This window comes from Trematomus bernacchii, unplaced genomic scaffold, assembly GCF_902827165.1.
Source record: "Trematomus bernacchii unplaced genomic scaffold, fTreBer1.1, whole genome shotgun sequence".
Lineage (NCBI taxonomy): Eukaryota > Metazoa > Chordata > Actinopteri > Perciformes > Nototheniidae > Trematomus > Trematomus bernacchii.
Genome location: NW_022988066.1, coordinates 7,461,337 through 7,475,844, shown reverse-complemented (window position 1 = coordinate 7,475,844; position 14,508 = coordinate 7,461,337). Strand labels below are relative to the sequence as shown.

At 39.9% G+C, this 14,508-nt stretch overlaps 2 protein-coding genes across 7 annotated transcripts in view; one reads left to right on the top strand and one right to left on the bottom strand.

Moving 5' to 3' along the window:
- Positions 1-7,747, top strand: part of LOC117474648 (ankyrin-2-like) — an 82,174-nt gene extending 74,427 nt beyond the window's left edge. The window contains exons 44-48 of the mRNA XM_034120591.1: positions 3,696-3,779; positions 4,450-4,614; positions 4,761-4,934; positions 5,077-5,168; positions 5,599-7,747. Coding sequence (XP_033976482.1) covers positions 3,696-3,779; positions 4,450-4,614; positions 4,761-4,934; positions 5,077-5,168; positions 5,599-5,806 — 723 coding nt within the window. The 3' untranslated portion in view covers positions 5,807-7,747. The remainder of the gene's footprint in view (positions 1-3,695; positions 3,780-4,449; positions 4,615-4,760; positions 4,935-5,076; positions 5,169-5,598) is intronic.
- A 919-nt stretch (positions 7,748-8,666) lies between these two features.
- LOC117474663 (calcium/calmodulin-dependent protein kinase type II delta 2 chain) overlaps positions 8,667-14,508 on the bottom strand; it is a 38,408-nt gene continuing 32,566 nt past the window's right edge. For 5 of the 6 annotated variants that reach the window (XM_034120621.1, XM_034120623.1, XM_034120618.1 and 2 more), the window contains 4 exons: positions 12,873-12,948; positions 12,672-12,766; positions 11,318-11,556; positions 8,667-10,230 (listed from right to left, as the gene is read on the bottom strand). In XM_034120621.1, coding sequence (XP_033976512.1) covers positions 11,324-11,556; positions 12,672-12,766; positions 12,873-12,948 — 404 coding nt within the window. In that variant the 3' untranslated portion in view covers positions 8,667-10,230; positions 11,318-11,323. The remainder of the gene's footprint in view (positions 10,231-11,317; positions 11,557-12,671; positions 12,767-12,872; positions 12,949-14,508) is intronic. The other variant, XM_034120619.1, reaches the window with a different exon arrangement.

Below are 14,508 nucleotides of genomic sequence, written 5' to 3'. Positions count from 1 at the left end.
TCTTCAAAACAAAAACAAGTTCATTTAGAAAAGAGTCAAGAATGTCCAACTGAGAAACCATCTTTGGTACATGATTCAAACACAATTTGCACTGAAAGACTAGAATTAGCACTTCCAGGTAACTACGAACTAAGTAAAACACAATCTGATATCACATTGACCAAGCCAAGAAACTCACTACAGGAAAAAGATCAAAGGCTAACATCCCCCAAACAAAGCGAAAAGTCTGACTCAGCAAAACCCAGCCCAGCAACCCCAGGCTCACTATGTCAGATAGCTCAAGAAAGTCCAGATGACCAAATCCTGATGTCCTCAGAGTCCACTCCAACCCCAGGCTCACTATGTCAGATAGCTCAAGAAAGTCCAGATGACCAAATCATGATGTCCTCAGAGTCCACTCCAACCCCAGGCTCACTATGTCAGATAGCTCAAGAAAGTCCAGATGACCAAATCCTGATATCCTCAGAGTCCACTTCAACCCCAGGCTCACTATGTCAGATAGCTCAAGAAAGTCCAGATGACCAAATCCTGATATCCTCAGAGTCCACTTCAACCCCAGGCTCACTATGTCAGATAGCTCAAGAAAGTCCAGATGACCAAATCATGATGTCCTCAGAGTCCACTCCAACCCTAGGCTCACTATGTCAGATAGCTCAAGAAAGTCCAGATGACCAAATCCTGATATCCTCAGAGTCCACTTCAACCCCAGGCTCACTATGTCGTCAGATAGCTCAAGAAAGTCCAGATGACCAAATCATGATGTCCTCAGAGTCCACTCCAACCCCAGGCTCACTATGTCAGATAGCTCAAGAAAGTCCAGATGACCAAATCCTGATATCCTCAGAGTCCACTTCAACCCCAGGCTCACTATGTCAGATAGCTCAAGAAAGTCCAGATGACCAAATCCTGATATCCTCAGAGTCCACTTCAACCCCAGGCTCACTATGTCAGATAGCTCAAGAAAGTCCAGATGACCAAATCATGATATCCTCAGAGTCCACTCCAACCCCAGGCTCACTATGTCAGATAGCTCAAGAAAGTCCAGATGACCAAATCCTGATATCCTCAGAGTCCACTTCAACCCCAGGCTCACTATGTCGTCAGATAGCTCAAGAAAGTCCAGATGACCAAATCATGATGTCCTCAGAGTCCACTCCAACCCCAGGCTCACTATGTCAGATAGCTCAAGAAAGTCCAGATGACCAAATCCTGATGTCCTCAGAGTCCACTCCAACACCACCAGAGACTGGGTCCCCTAAGCTTGACCAGCTGCTGTCAGATCTGGAGAAGATGAAACTTAAATTCAGACCAGAGACACTTGACCCCCAATTGTCAGAATTGAGTGATGAAAGCCCTCAGGCAGATGACATTTACGAGTTTGAAGGCCTTTCACCTGAAAATATCAGCCCTACAGATGAAAGTCATGACCTAAGAGTCAGCATGCCAACTGCTACACAGCTTGGAGAAGATACTAACTTAAAAAATGTAGCCATCACAGAACCTGGACATTTCCAGACACCAATTCAAGATGAACCCGAAATAATCTCAGTCACTCCTCATTTTACAGAAACCTCTGAAGAAACAGCACCATCAAGCCTTGGAAGTCGTAAGGATAGTCCTGTATCCCTTACTGACTCTCTTTCAACTCCAGAATCTCCCAATAGAGGTTTTGATGAGATGGAATCACTGAACTTAAGTATTCCTGTGGACAAATCCCATTCCAGCACTTATGACGAAATTGCCACTGAGACATTTTCTTCAGTGTCTTTTCCCAAGGTAGCTGCAAAGAGTACGTCTGAAATACCTCAGGATAATGTTTCTGAGGAAGATTCTACAAATATTTTACTTCAAAACCGGGAAGAACTGGAATCAGCTACATCATCTAAAGATTCAATGGGTTTGACAGAAGAAATATCAACACAGAGTATTCAACTTCCACTTTTATGGGAGGATACTTTTTTGGAATCCATTCAGACTGACGATGTCTCCTCTCAGTCTGTTCCTGATTTAACTCCAGAGACAGTTACATCCACAAGACATTTTTGTTTTGAGGAACTTATGGCACCTACCTCCCCAGGGAATTTGGAGAAATCTTCAGATGAGGATAGGCCAAATACCAGTGGACGGCATTCAGAAGAATCTCTGACTTCAGTAGACTCAGATTTTTTTGTCTCTCAGTCCACTCCAGTGCAATCTAAAGCAGAGACGACTTCATTAACCTCTGATGAGGAGTACAGCCTCCCAACTGGGTATCCAGAGGCAACCATCTATATCCACATGCCTCCAGCATATGAAGATGTTGTGAATAGTTGTGCAGACAGCCCACCCCTTGACTACTCTGACCCAGAGCCTTACTTTGACTGCAACCAGGCTGGATCAGATTTATCAGAAACTGAACCCGAGACAAGTACTAGTGCAAAAGGAGATCAGCCCAAGGATCATTATATTCATCCAAGAGTGCTAAAAAAGGTGAACCAAAGAGTCTTGTTGTCCTCTGGAAGCGAAGATTTTGAGGATGCTTCTCTTGTCCATGAGCCAGTTTTTAAGGTACAAGAAGAGAGTGAAGAATTGTTGCACTATTCAGAAGCATCGGATGAAGAATTCACCTTGTGCAAGGCTTCACAACCACCTACTGTCTTAAAAATGGGAGAATATTGTGATACTGATACATCTCTCACAAGGGTAAGATGAGATTTGGTAAACCACCCCAACCTGCAAGATTGTTCCTGGAGCTGAGCTTTAACAAATGCTATAAATGCTTCAGAGAGGAATGTCTGCTAACCCTCCCACCCCTGGCCACATGAATTGGATCTAATAGACTCCTCATACCCCTCATTTCACTTGTATTTTAACCATCCTAACTCAGCATGTCACTGTGCTGCCTTTAACTGGCTGTATCACTTACTGTAATAACATAAGCTACATGTTTTTTTATAAGCAATAAATGTTTTGTTTTCATTACTTGATGATGTGAAGTGAACGCATGGTATTTTTTTGCAAACGTTTTTTCTTTACTTACAGACTGCCATGTTGCACTTTCCAATGTAAGATATTAAATCAAATTGTAACATACTCAAACTGAAAAGTGCACCATACCACTCTGCTTATTGCTTGCTTTGTAGCAAACATGTTTTTTATCATATGTTTTCATCTATTAAATGTCAATGGATTTGTGTTGCTTGGTCAGGAGATCAGCGCAGAGCTCGGATCAATGTCAGAAAGTTCAGATGATGAATTTTTGACCACCAGAATAGTGCGAAGGAGGGTTGTCATAAAGGTATCATGAAGTATGATTGAAGGTGTTTTATATGAGCATGCAGGGTGTGACTTTCAGAGTGCAACATAATTAAAATAACGCTAGGTCTTTGCTATGAAGTGAAAATGTAAACTGTGTAACAGCCTTTCGTTTCGTCAAATTCCAGGTGTTTAAAGAATAATTTAGAGTTTATAAGAAACCTGCTACTTGATTTGCAACTATGGCTGAACCTCTTGATGGTGTTGTATGCTGTTGTGGGCACTTTTTTATGTTGTTTTTGACACATATAAGTTTGATTCCTGTATGCCAAATATATGTCTGTTGTGCTTCTTTTTTTTAACGTTTAACGACTTGTGTTTGAAGTGGATAAATAACACATTAACATTGGACAGACCTAAGTCAGCATTTCTGATTATTGTTTGTCTTATTTTCCTTATAGGCTGATGAAATGCCTGAATTCCCCTCTCAGTCAGTGATGGAAGAAACGTACAAAGATGAAAATGGACATACTGTTGTCAAAAAGGTAAAGCAATATTCTATATAAACCCCGGCAGTGGCTCAGTCAGTAGGGGGCTTGGACTGTGAGCTATAGGGTCGCTGGTTCAAGTCCCCGACCAGACCTAACTATGGAGTGTGGACTGCTACTTGGAGAGGTCCCAGTTCACCTCCTGCCCTGCCGTGGTGCCCTTGAGCAAGGCACCGGACATCCCCCTTCCCCCCTCACTCCCATTGCTCCCTGGGCGCTGTGCAATAGCTGCCCACTGCTCCTACTAGTTAGGATGGGTAAAGGCAGGGAACACATTTCTGTGGCCGTTTCTCAATGTCGAGTAAAGCTGCTGCAGAGCCACTATTTCAAGTATACTACGTCATCGAGTGGCGCCGAATGCTGGGCATTTAAACAGTCCTTCGGCGCCACTCGATGACATAGTATACTTGAAATAGTGGCTCTGCAGCAGCTTTACCCGACATTGAGAAACAGCCACTGTGTGTGCTGTGTGCTCTGCATGTGTGACCATAAGGGTTTCATCCCTCCGATTCTATCTATTATCACATGGCAGTTTCTAAACTGGTCAGTAAAGGCCAAGAAAGTGAATTTGTGTGCAGAAATCCTCAAGGATCTATGTTGAATAGTTGCTCCACTTTCTCGAATGTGATTAACCTAATGTTTTTTGTAAACATGTGATCTTCCTAAGGTTACGCGTAAAATAATTCGCAAGTGTGTTTCCGCGGATGGTTTGGAGCATGAAGAGGTCTCATCAGAGGGCGCTCCACAGGAGTCCATCAGTATGGCAGAGGGAGATGGATACTCTAAGGTTGTAAAGCGGACTGTACTAAAGAGTGAAGGAGATCAAACAGAGGTGTGTGTTATGTGAATTATGTGTGTGTTCATTATTATGTTCCTCAAAATCTGATTAACATAAAATACCAGACAGGGCAACATTTACACTAGTAGTAATAAATAAAAGTCAATGTAACAGACTTGCTCTGTCTTCTTTCTTCTTAGGTAACATTTGCTGAACGTGAGGGGTTTTCAGCATCAAGTCAGGGGGCAGCTGAAGGTTGTAAGGTCAGTTGCAAGGAAAAGACAATGATGGTGGAGGGGGAAAGGCAAATGACCCACCACGGTGATCCATCTTTGGCCTCTGACCTACCGTCTGCCCAGGATGACTTCAAACAGGTTTGTGGATAACCTTGTTACTATTATTGTACATATTTGATCTCACAAGCTTATGAAGAAGTACCAAGTATCAGTTTTTTGTTTTCATTATTAAATCGTTCCAAATGAAATAAATGATGTTCCCTCCATTTCATGCCACCAGGCACTAGGTTATATAAGTGGTTTTAGCAGAGCAGAGCTCCCTCATGTGGTAGAGAGAGAGACTGTCAAAGAAGATGGAACGGTTGTCAGGAGGTGTGTGAGTGCTGGAGTACACCCAATACAGTCTAGTACTGTACCTGCACCTGTTTGATTGTATGTGTGTGTGACTACTTGTATTTTGTGCTGTAGGTTCAACAGTTCTGCAGATAGTGACTAATGTTTGCTTATGTTGCTATCATTAACCACTTAGTAGCATACTGTAATACTTCAATTTGTTCTTCTATCATTTATTTTCTCTCAGATAAAAAAGCCAGAACAAGGATTCTGCAGCTTTAAACTAGCTTTCCTCTGCATGATATCACAATTGAATGCTGGATTTACAAAGCATGAAATAATTTTTGAGTGTTTTGTTTCTTAACCATAACATCTCTTTCCTGCAGAGCCTTAGGGTTGCATTTTTCGTTGAAACTGACCTGTCTCTGTTTGTTTGTTTGTTTCCTCTCCCTCTGTTCTCCCTATCTAGGGCCCGCATGCGTAAAGGTTGCACCCACAGGCGAACAGTCGTGAAGGAGGCTGGGCAGCGCAAACATGTCCTTCTAGAGCAAGTGGACAACCCTAGAAAAGGGTCAAAACCAAACGACCTCCAGCAGCATCTCCACCAACTCTTTCACAGCTACTATAAAAAAGAAGAGGACGACAACAATGAGAAAAAAGTAGAGAAGGAAGAGTAGAAGAGTGTGTAACCCTTCACAAGACCCTTGCTCTGCCCATGCTAAAGTCCCATCCTAATCCTATGCATAAGCCACATGCAATCCCAGTGTGCACCTCAAAGCTGCCACTATCTTCCCATTTTAGTCCTGGAATATGATCTTTTCATCACAATTTGTTTTGCTTTCATGTTCTGATGTTGTTTTGCCTTTTTGTGACCAAAGAAAGCCTTCTGTAGTTTCCCTCATTCGTTTTAATAACCATGTCATTTTTATCTTGATGCTGTGGTAGAACTACATACATACATACAATGAAAAAATAGGAATACTTTCACATCCACTAACTCACAAACCTCCTGAAGGTAAAGACACTTTACCTGCAAAATACTGGTACTATACTCTTTAAGTAGGTGCTTGGACTGAAAGACAACATCTCTCACACTGCACTGCCTCTGACAACCAGAGTTTCTCAGATATTCCTTACTAGAAAATGATCTCACTCACTGTACTAGCCTCTTGCTCTTTTGATTCAGGTGATCAAGATGTCACACAGAGAAAACCAGACTGTATCGACAGTGAAATGTACTGCTGCTGCTGCTGTGTTTTGTGCAGGCTATGTGTAATCTGTCTTTGGGAATTATATATTATCTATAATCTAGACATTACCGACATCAGTAGCTAGTAATTAATAATCACTAATGTAAAGTAGAGAAGGCATGACTAATCAACATCTGTCATTATGATCCTAGATTTGACTGCTTTCTAATTCAATGGATTGCCCTTCTGCATCTCTATCCCTTCCTCATTGTTCTATCTTTCTGTGTTTTTATGTTTGGCTTTTATTTATTCTTTTGGGCCTTTTTTGTCTTAAATTGTTGTCTTGACTCATACTGTATGAATCTGTGAGTGATGTTGTTCTGTGTATGTTTAAGTGTGAGCTAAAGAGATAGTATTGTCAGAATTATTATAGGCTTATTTTAAACTATGTTTTTCAAGATGTTTTGGTTTATTTTTGTTCTTGAGTTAAGTTTACTAGTAATTTTAGATTACCAGCCTAATTAATCTCTATTTGCCACTGGTGAATACAATCATCATAGGCGTTTTAGAGTCACTTGTCTGATATGAAAATTGGTTTTGGTTTTATTTAATTTTAGATGTGAATAGTTTATCTTTTGAACACGTTTTGGACCAGTTTTTGGTAGTTGTGCTCTACTGTTTTTGAGTGAATGGGTCTGTGTGTGACAGTTTCTGTCAGCAAAGAAAATAAACAACATTATTTTACACAACACTTATTTGCACTCCTGTATGTCAGGAAGGAGTACCTCCATGCTTTTTGTGTACAGGAAATATGGTAAAGTTAGCCACAGAGATAGTTTCATGTTGGCTGGGCAGATGATAAATTAAACATGATGATACATTACATGTTAGATGCTTTTAACCAAAGCGACTTACATACTCAATACTGTGGACAATCCCCACAGGAGCAATTTGGGGTGAAGTGTCTTGCCCAGGGACACAACCACATGCTGACTGCAGTGGGGTTTGAACCTGTGACCCCCTGATCCCAACACCAAGGCTCTATCCACTGCGCCACATGCCTCCTACATACACAAGGCACACGCGCAATGAGGCAGGTTGACAGCTTAACCATACCATTATTCACAGCTCAGAGCATCGCTACTGTATGTATCTACAACATGTAATGTATTTATTTCACTATCACTGTTTACTTTGTGATTTAGAAAATATTAAATGCAAACTAGTGGAAGTTCACTGTGACAGGTATGCTTTTAATTTTGAAGAATCAGCATCCCTTTTCTGTGATGATGCCAGTTATATAAATATACAATGCATATATAAATATCTATAAGGGCATGTATTACTGTATCAAAATGCATATAGACAAAAACTAAATGGCTGCAGTGTGTCTATGGCTGACAGAGAATAAAAGTCTACCAATGTAAAGCGGTGTTTCTTGTTATTTGTTGTGTACAGTATAAAGTGTAAAGTACTGTACGACATGCACAGGCAGGGGTGAGATACACATCTTTTCTAGAGATGTATCTCCTGCGCTGGTTTTCTCCATTTACGAGAAGTGCATTTTAATACACATTAATAAAGCCTATACGTTTTCATTTTTGGACATGAATGCAATCTAGTTTTTGTTGGGGAAATATTTTCCAAGGCCCATAACTTTGACCCAGTTTATCAGTTCATACTGTCCTGACTGAGCACACACACCTGTAACCTTGGCTGCTGTGCTCTCAGTGGTTTGTCTCCCTGATCCTGCCTGTTGGCGTCAGCTGATAGAGGTGTTATGATTCTATCTTGTTATGCACAATGTTGATTATTCTCTCTGAACTAGCTAAATACACGGGTCTGGGGTAGAGTTCTTCAGAATTGACGTGGCAACTCTACCGTGAAGTCAGAACCTCTGACTCTGGACTTGTTTTGTGAATTCTCCGGCCGAAGCTCCAAATAAACCCATCAGTGTTTGACATCAAAGCTCCAGCTCTCCCCGTGTCTCCTTTTGAGTCGGTGACTCCTCCGGCATTGCTACACAGAAGTTTCCCCCACAGTTTGGTCCCACCTATCTTATTGCCACCAAAAACATTTAATGATTCAGGTTATAGAAAGTTTAGAGGAGCTATTGATAACTTGTACTGATTGATATTGTTAGATGTGCATGTGTTTTTATATATCTAAAAATCAATTTGAATAAAACTATCATGCATCTATATTCAACGAGTGTATGAGGATTAAGCAAATATCAGAAAGAAATATGTCAATGGGTTAACGTCAAGTCAAACATCAGCAGATGCCCTCCACCTCTGCCTCCAGGATAACACTGACCAACCAGCAACACAAAACAAGGTAAAACTCATTCATTATCACACCTTTTAGCTGATTTATTTATTTCTTAAACATGTTAAGCCATCCTTTGCCGTGCTGGCAACAGGTTCAAACCATATAAGGAGTGATGCAATGCATTGACATCATACGTATCGTCAAAATAAATGTTTATCATATATTCCCCTTACAAAAGAAGAGACCAATTGAAAAGAGCAAATAGTAAGGATGAAGAAGACACTGGCATTGTCCTGCAGTGGTGAGGAGGCCACTGGTTGGTAGAAGCACTGATCGTCAAGGAAGACATCCCAACATGTATTACGGTCCAACTCTCATTGGACTCCTTCCTCTGGTCTGACTGCTACGATCTTTAATCCAATGCTTTTGTGACCCTCTGGATTTATAAGCCCAATCGTTAGGTTAACACTTGCCCTTTCAAAGGGTAGACTACAGCGCTATGCTATATCTTCATCATCTCTGACTCCTCCCTTACAATTGGCAAAGTAACACGCTTAAAATGACAATAATAAAATAACAAAAACCCTACATACAGTCATACAATACAAGTACAAACATTATGAAAAATGTGTTTGTTTTTTTTCTAATTCTTATACAAAATGTAAGGGGTGCCTCTTCAACCAGGAGTTTATTTTCCCTCCTCTTAGATATGAGGTTTGATATTTACGCTGGATTCGAACCATTACTGTGTTTTTGTTTTTACAACAGTTCCATGATACTGGAGGACATAAGAAACATTTGGGACAGGACTGATGCACAACATTAACATATGCAAACAAACAAGTCAGTGATTCACAAATCAAACAGAAGATATTATAGTTTCATATGATCTTACTTACAATATTCCCCCCCATGCACTACACAATAGTCTTGAATTTTCATATATTACATATATGCTACATTCTCTTATTTCTTATTTCACTGATATAAAGGCAAACATATCTCGATGCAAAGTGTAAGCTGCTCTGCTTTTCTTTACATTTAAATTAGTATTATAGATTGAAATTGGACAATTCAAACATTATGACTTAGCTCATAGCAAACATAAATGTAGCTCATAAACTGGATTTTACGTAAACTCTTAATTCCTCTGATAGCAAGAATAGCAATTTCAATGTTTGTTTTTATCAACAATCACAATGTATATACATCACCAGAACTAAAGCAAGCTCAATTTTAACATTCTGATCTTCCAAATGTTTCTGTATTGCACACACATAAATACACATAAAAATACTGAACTAATTTTTGGGAGAGGTTACAGTAGTAGATTTTTAAACATCTCTAATTTATATTTAAAATGCATACCAAAACATCTTAAAAAACAAACAAAAAGAATGTCAATATGCTCTTTTTCATAATGTTCAAATACGGTGTGCAGCCACCCGGTGGTGGTTTTCGAATGATGTCCATTAATAAAATGCCATAACAGAAAAATGTATTAATACTTGTATCCTGCGATGTCATGTCCTCATAGAAGGGTCAAAGGTCAGAGAGCAGTCATGGGTTGGCTAGTTGACTGCCCTACTAGATTTGCTGATGGGATTTTCTTCTTGGACCAAATGTTGATATTCCATTAACTGCAAAACATAGAAAGAGAGAGAGATCATACATGTCAATGTATACAGCATTTTGTTTCCTACAGAATATAATTTGACCACAATTCACAGCCGAAATTGGGAGATATAAAAAGGAGGAAAGAAGGAAGGACAGCATTGAATAATAACATCAAAAGGCCAGGGCATAATACCATTGAGCATGCTGGCTTACTGGTATTACTTACTGGGAAAAGCCCTCACACACCTGTTGTGTAAGGGCTTTGTATATACTTCCTTTCGGGAATATGTAGGGGTTTACAGACTTTGCTTGTCACTCTTGTTGCACCTGTTCGGGCGGGACACCTTACACTTTTATGATTCATTCATTGTTGTCCATGTTCAAGTTTGGGGACCTCAGTTAAGTTTCAGAATAACTGCGCCTGGTGTTTTCATGGACAGAGGGGGAATGTGGTTTAAAGAAGTGAATAAATAAATGGGGTTACAGCTGTGCCTTTTTCGGCGTATGTTGGTCCAAGAAAAATGCCCTTAAATGCCCCACCTTTGCAACTGACAGTTTCTAAAAATCAACCTACAAAAAAGCAGCTTTTCATAATAGCTAAGTAACAAAGCAAAGCTGGTCTGTCAAGCTTTGGATTCTTTACATGTTGAAGCAGTGTACTTACTCTGTAGTATGGACTGTGCTGTCTATTTTTCTCATTCTCATTTTACATGATTCAGCTGGAAAACTTTAATAAAATAGGTTTTCAGTCTCAGACCAAGTCACAAGTTCTAGTGTTAGCTAACTCTATCATTAGTTAGCTAGCTAACGAAAACAATAATCAGGTAGAAATAAGAAAACTTTAGAAATCACAACAACATTTGAGTGTTAAATCTGCACCATTTAAAATTCTGCATTGTCTGCCTTGATAAATGGATAGCTTGGCAACCTGTCAATTCCATTTTAGTTAGCTACTTCAAACAATTTCACTGCCCTCTATGTTATAAGGTTGGGTGTAGGGGGAGCATACCTGCAACACTGTAGTAAGGTGAGAATTTAAACCACTGGAGATCAACAATAAACAACATTTTGAGTGTCTTTGTTACAAAGTTTCTGCTGTCGGTTTCTTACTGTCTCTTACTGGGAGGGGATGCTGGGCGAGCCCGAACGATGAAAGTGGATGTTCTGCCACTTGCCGTCACGACGGTGCCACACACGGGTCTCTTCAGACTGCATGGTGCGGGGCATGCCGTTGGTATCCATATACTGGGTCAGTCGAATATAGGCAATGCACGCTGCATTTTCCCCAATTAGGTGCACGTGTGGGTTCAGGAGGATGGTGTGCACTGGCTTGTTCCCTTTGGACAGAGCTAGAAGAGAGAAACATTGATACAAATGCAATTATACTTTATTTATACAGGTAACCCCATTGAGACACAGGGTCTCATTCTAATAAGAAGTGTCACTGAGTAACATATTAAATGGTTATCATCATGTCACTCGGGTTTTGGAATTTCTAATACAACATCATTAAGACTCGAAAAAATACTGACCCTACCTAGATTACTAACTGGTATTTAAATAAGAGGAACAAAAAGTCCCCAAATGTTGACGTTGGATAGTGGACAAGCACAGGCTCGCCAAGTGATTGAGGTTTCTAGGACATATCTGGTTTATCTGAACTATTTTTATCCTGACTAAGGACATTTTGCCATTTATAGCAGTCATTATTCATGTTTTGCTCCAAGGTTGCTCCATAACTACAGACATGCCTATGTAGTGCACCAGCAAACATGAACTTTTAAGTGATTGGACTAAATGTTGATATATAAAAACTATTTAGCTCATACCCAATAATTCACTACTCTCTATCTATCAACGCTTAATTCCTTTTACTGTGTCGGGGGTCTTCCTTATTTTCCAAATGTTGAATTTAATTACATTTATAGCATTATTGTTACCCCACCAATAATTTGATCACTGCCTTCTTGGTCATCGCAGCGTTTTCCCTGCACACCTGCTTCCTAACAACTGATTATGCTTCGGACCTGCCTTCACAGGATTTTCTTCTTGGATCATAATGCTGCACGCATTTATAGATATGGCTCCTGTGAGATAACAGTTGTTGTAGTGTGTGAGCTATTGTAGTTAGTTGTTGATGTCTGCCTGCAGTTACACAAAATCTAATGCATATTTTTTCACCGCAGTTAAAAAATCGAATTAATGTGAATTAATAATACACAATCGTTCATCCTTGCAAAGGCCAGATTTGATTTCTGAGTTCCTAGATTGGGTTGGGATCCAGCTGGCTACTTGCAATATTTGGAGCAACCCCCGACCCACGCTTATGATACATTTCCACTACTCTGAACAGCTTCAGGCCACATGCAACTGTCTACTGCAATAGTTCGTTTTTTGGCTGGTAGAAGCAATGATGATGCTGCCATAATCAGTTCTTTGCCAAAGTCATGATTATTTTGTTTACCATTCTCAAAGTAAAAGCGATGGAAGTCATGTCCTTCCACCAGGTTGCCCAGGGCCTCCGGCTCAAAGGAAGTTAGACCAGGATCACAAATCTTCCTGTTACACCAAAAAGGATAAAGAATAAGCAAAGGTTGGTAAACAAGACAGTACATATCATATTTAGATGATACAAATGTACAAATGCAGAAAGAAAGAAACTTACGCATAGGACTCAAAGTCTCCATTGTTGATAGACTCAATCAACTGCTCAGTAACTTTGATGATTTCCTGTTTGCGAGCTACAACAAAAGATCCCAGACAATTATTTACTACACAAACTGATGTTAAAAATGCTATTTGTTACTGTATTTCAGGCAAATGAGTGCAGAAATTTGACATCAAATCAGGTTCAAATGGGGAATAGTCTACGAATTAGCAGGGGTTCAAAGTTATTAGAAATGGGTGGCACTCAGAAAAAGTCTGCACACATTTGAGCTTTTTCATATCTTGTAACATAACAACAGGAAGCCTCCCATGACTAATAGTGATATCAGGCAGAACAATGGAAGATGACACGATTCCTTTCAAACAACAAAGCTCGAAATCAAAAGACAAACCAATGCTCAGATGCAAGTCTTTGCAAGAAAAGCAGTTTCAACTAAGCAATGTTGACAGTTACCTTTATTGTTATTGGTGCAGGCTGGGGGATATTAAAAAAATACTTGTATAAAATATTTGTGCAACAAAAAAACATGTTAAATAGTAAAAAAATATATAAATCAGTATTTCTCTTCCATTAGCTTCAACATTATGTGTAGTATGAGTGTGTGCGTGTGAGTCAGATTTTTACTATGTGAGTCGATATTTGGGTAAGTCAGAACAGAGGGCAAATAGAGGAGTGGGAAGACCATCTGTGTCTTCAAAACTAAAATATACAGCAGGAGAGTATCTTTTTCCATTTAAAAACAGAATAATAAATGGGATGGTCAAAAACAGAGGTTCTATTTCACTGGAAACGGGATACAGTGTTTCCCATACATTGATTTATTTGTGGCGGGCCGCCACAATTAAATATCGTCCGCCACAAATGGATCTCATAAAAAAATATATATATATTATTATTATTATTATTACTAATTATTATTAGTAAGGCACTTAGCCCTCGGTTACTCCAGGGAGAATGTCCCTGTAATTGGTCATTGTAAGTCGCTTTGGAATAAGGCGTCTGCTAAATGCCTAAATTGTAAATTGTAAATTATATTTTTGGGAGAATAAACCCCACAGATCCTCAACTGTGTGTTTCATTCATTAACAACGCAACACAGAGCAACAAAAACGTTGTACAGTAGCCATGAACTCGCATGTATTATCTTATTTGAGGGGGGGGGGTGGATGCGTGGACCACCCGAATAGGTTAAGTGGCCTTTGGCTTTTCTTGCCGTGGGAAACACTGGGGATAGTATAGGATACAATCTCTAACCATGAACTGTATCAAACACCATTTTATCTGAACCTAGGGACATTATTTGAACATCAGGAAAAGAGCATTTGAGTGATTTATAGAGAGATAATTGTTTATTCAAGGATGACAAGGTAACAAGAGGGGAACAAAACAGGGCATCTCCCCCTCACTGCGGAGAGACTTACTCTGAACTGAGGAGGTGGGAGTCAGTCTTGAGTCAGACATCTGTGAGGAGCGGCTCTTAGAGCTCAAGATACTGCCCACTAAGCTGCCCAGACGAAGGGCTGTCAGTGGAGGCATGGATGTGTGTGTGAATGGATGTTGGGTGTTTGTTACGATGGGGATGTAAATAAAGGGCATTCGTGTATGGCACGATAGGAATTATTTAAAAAAGAAT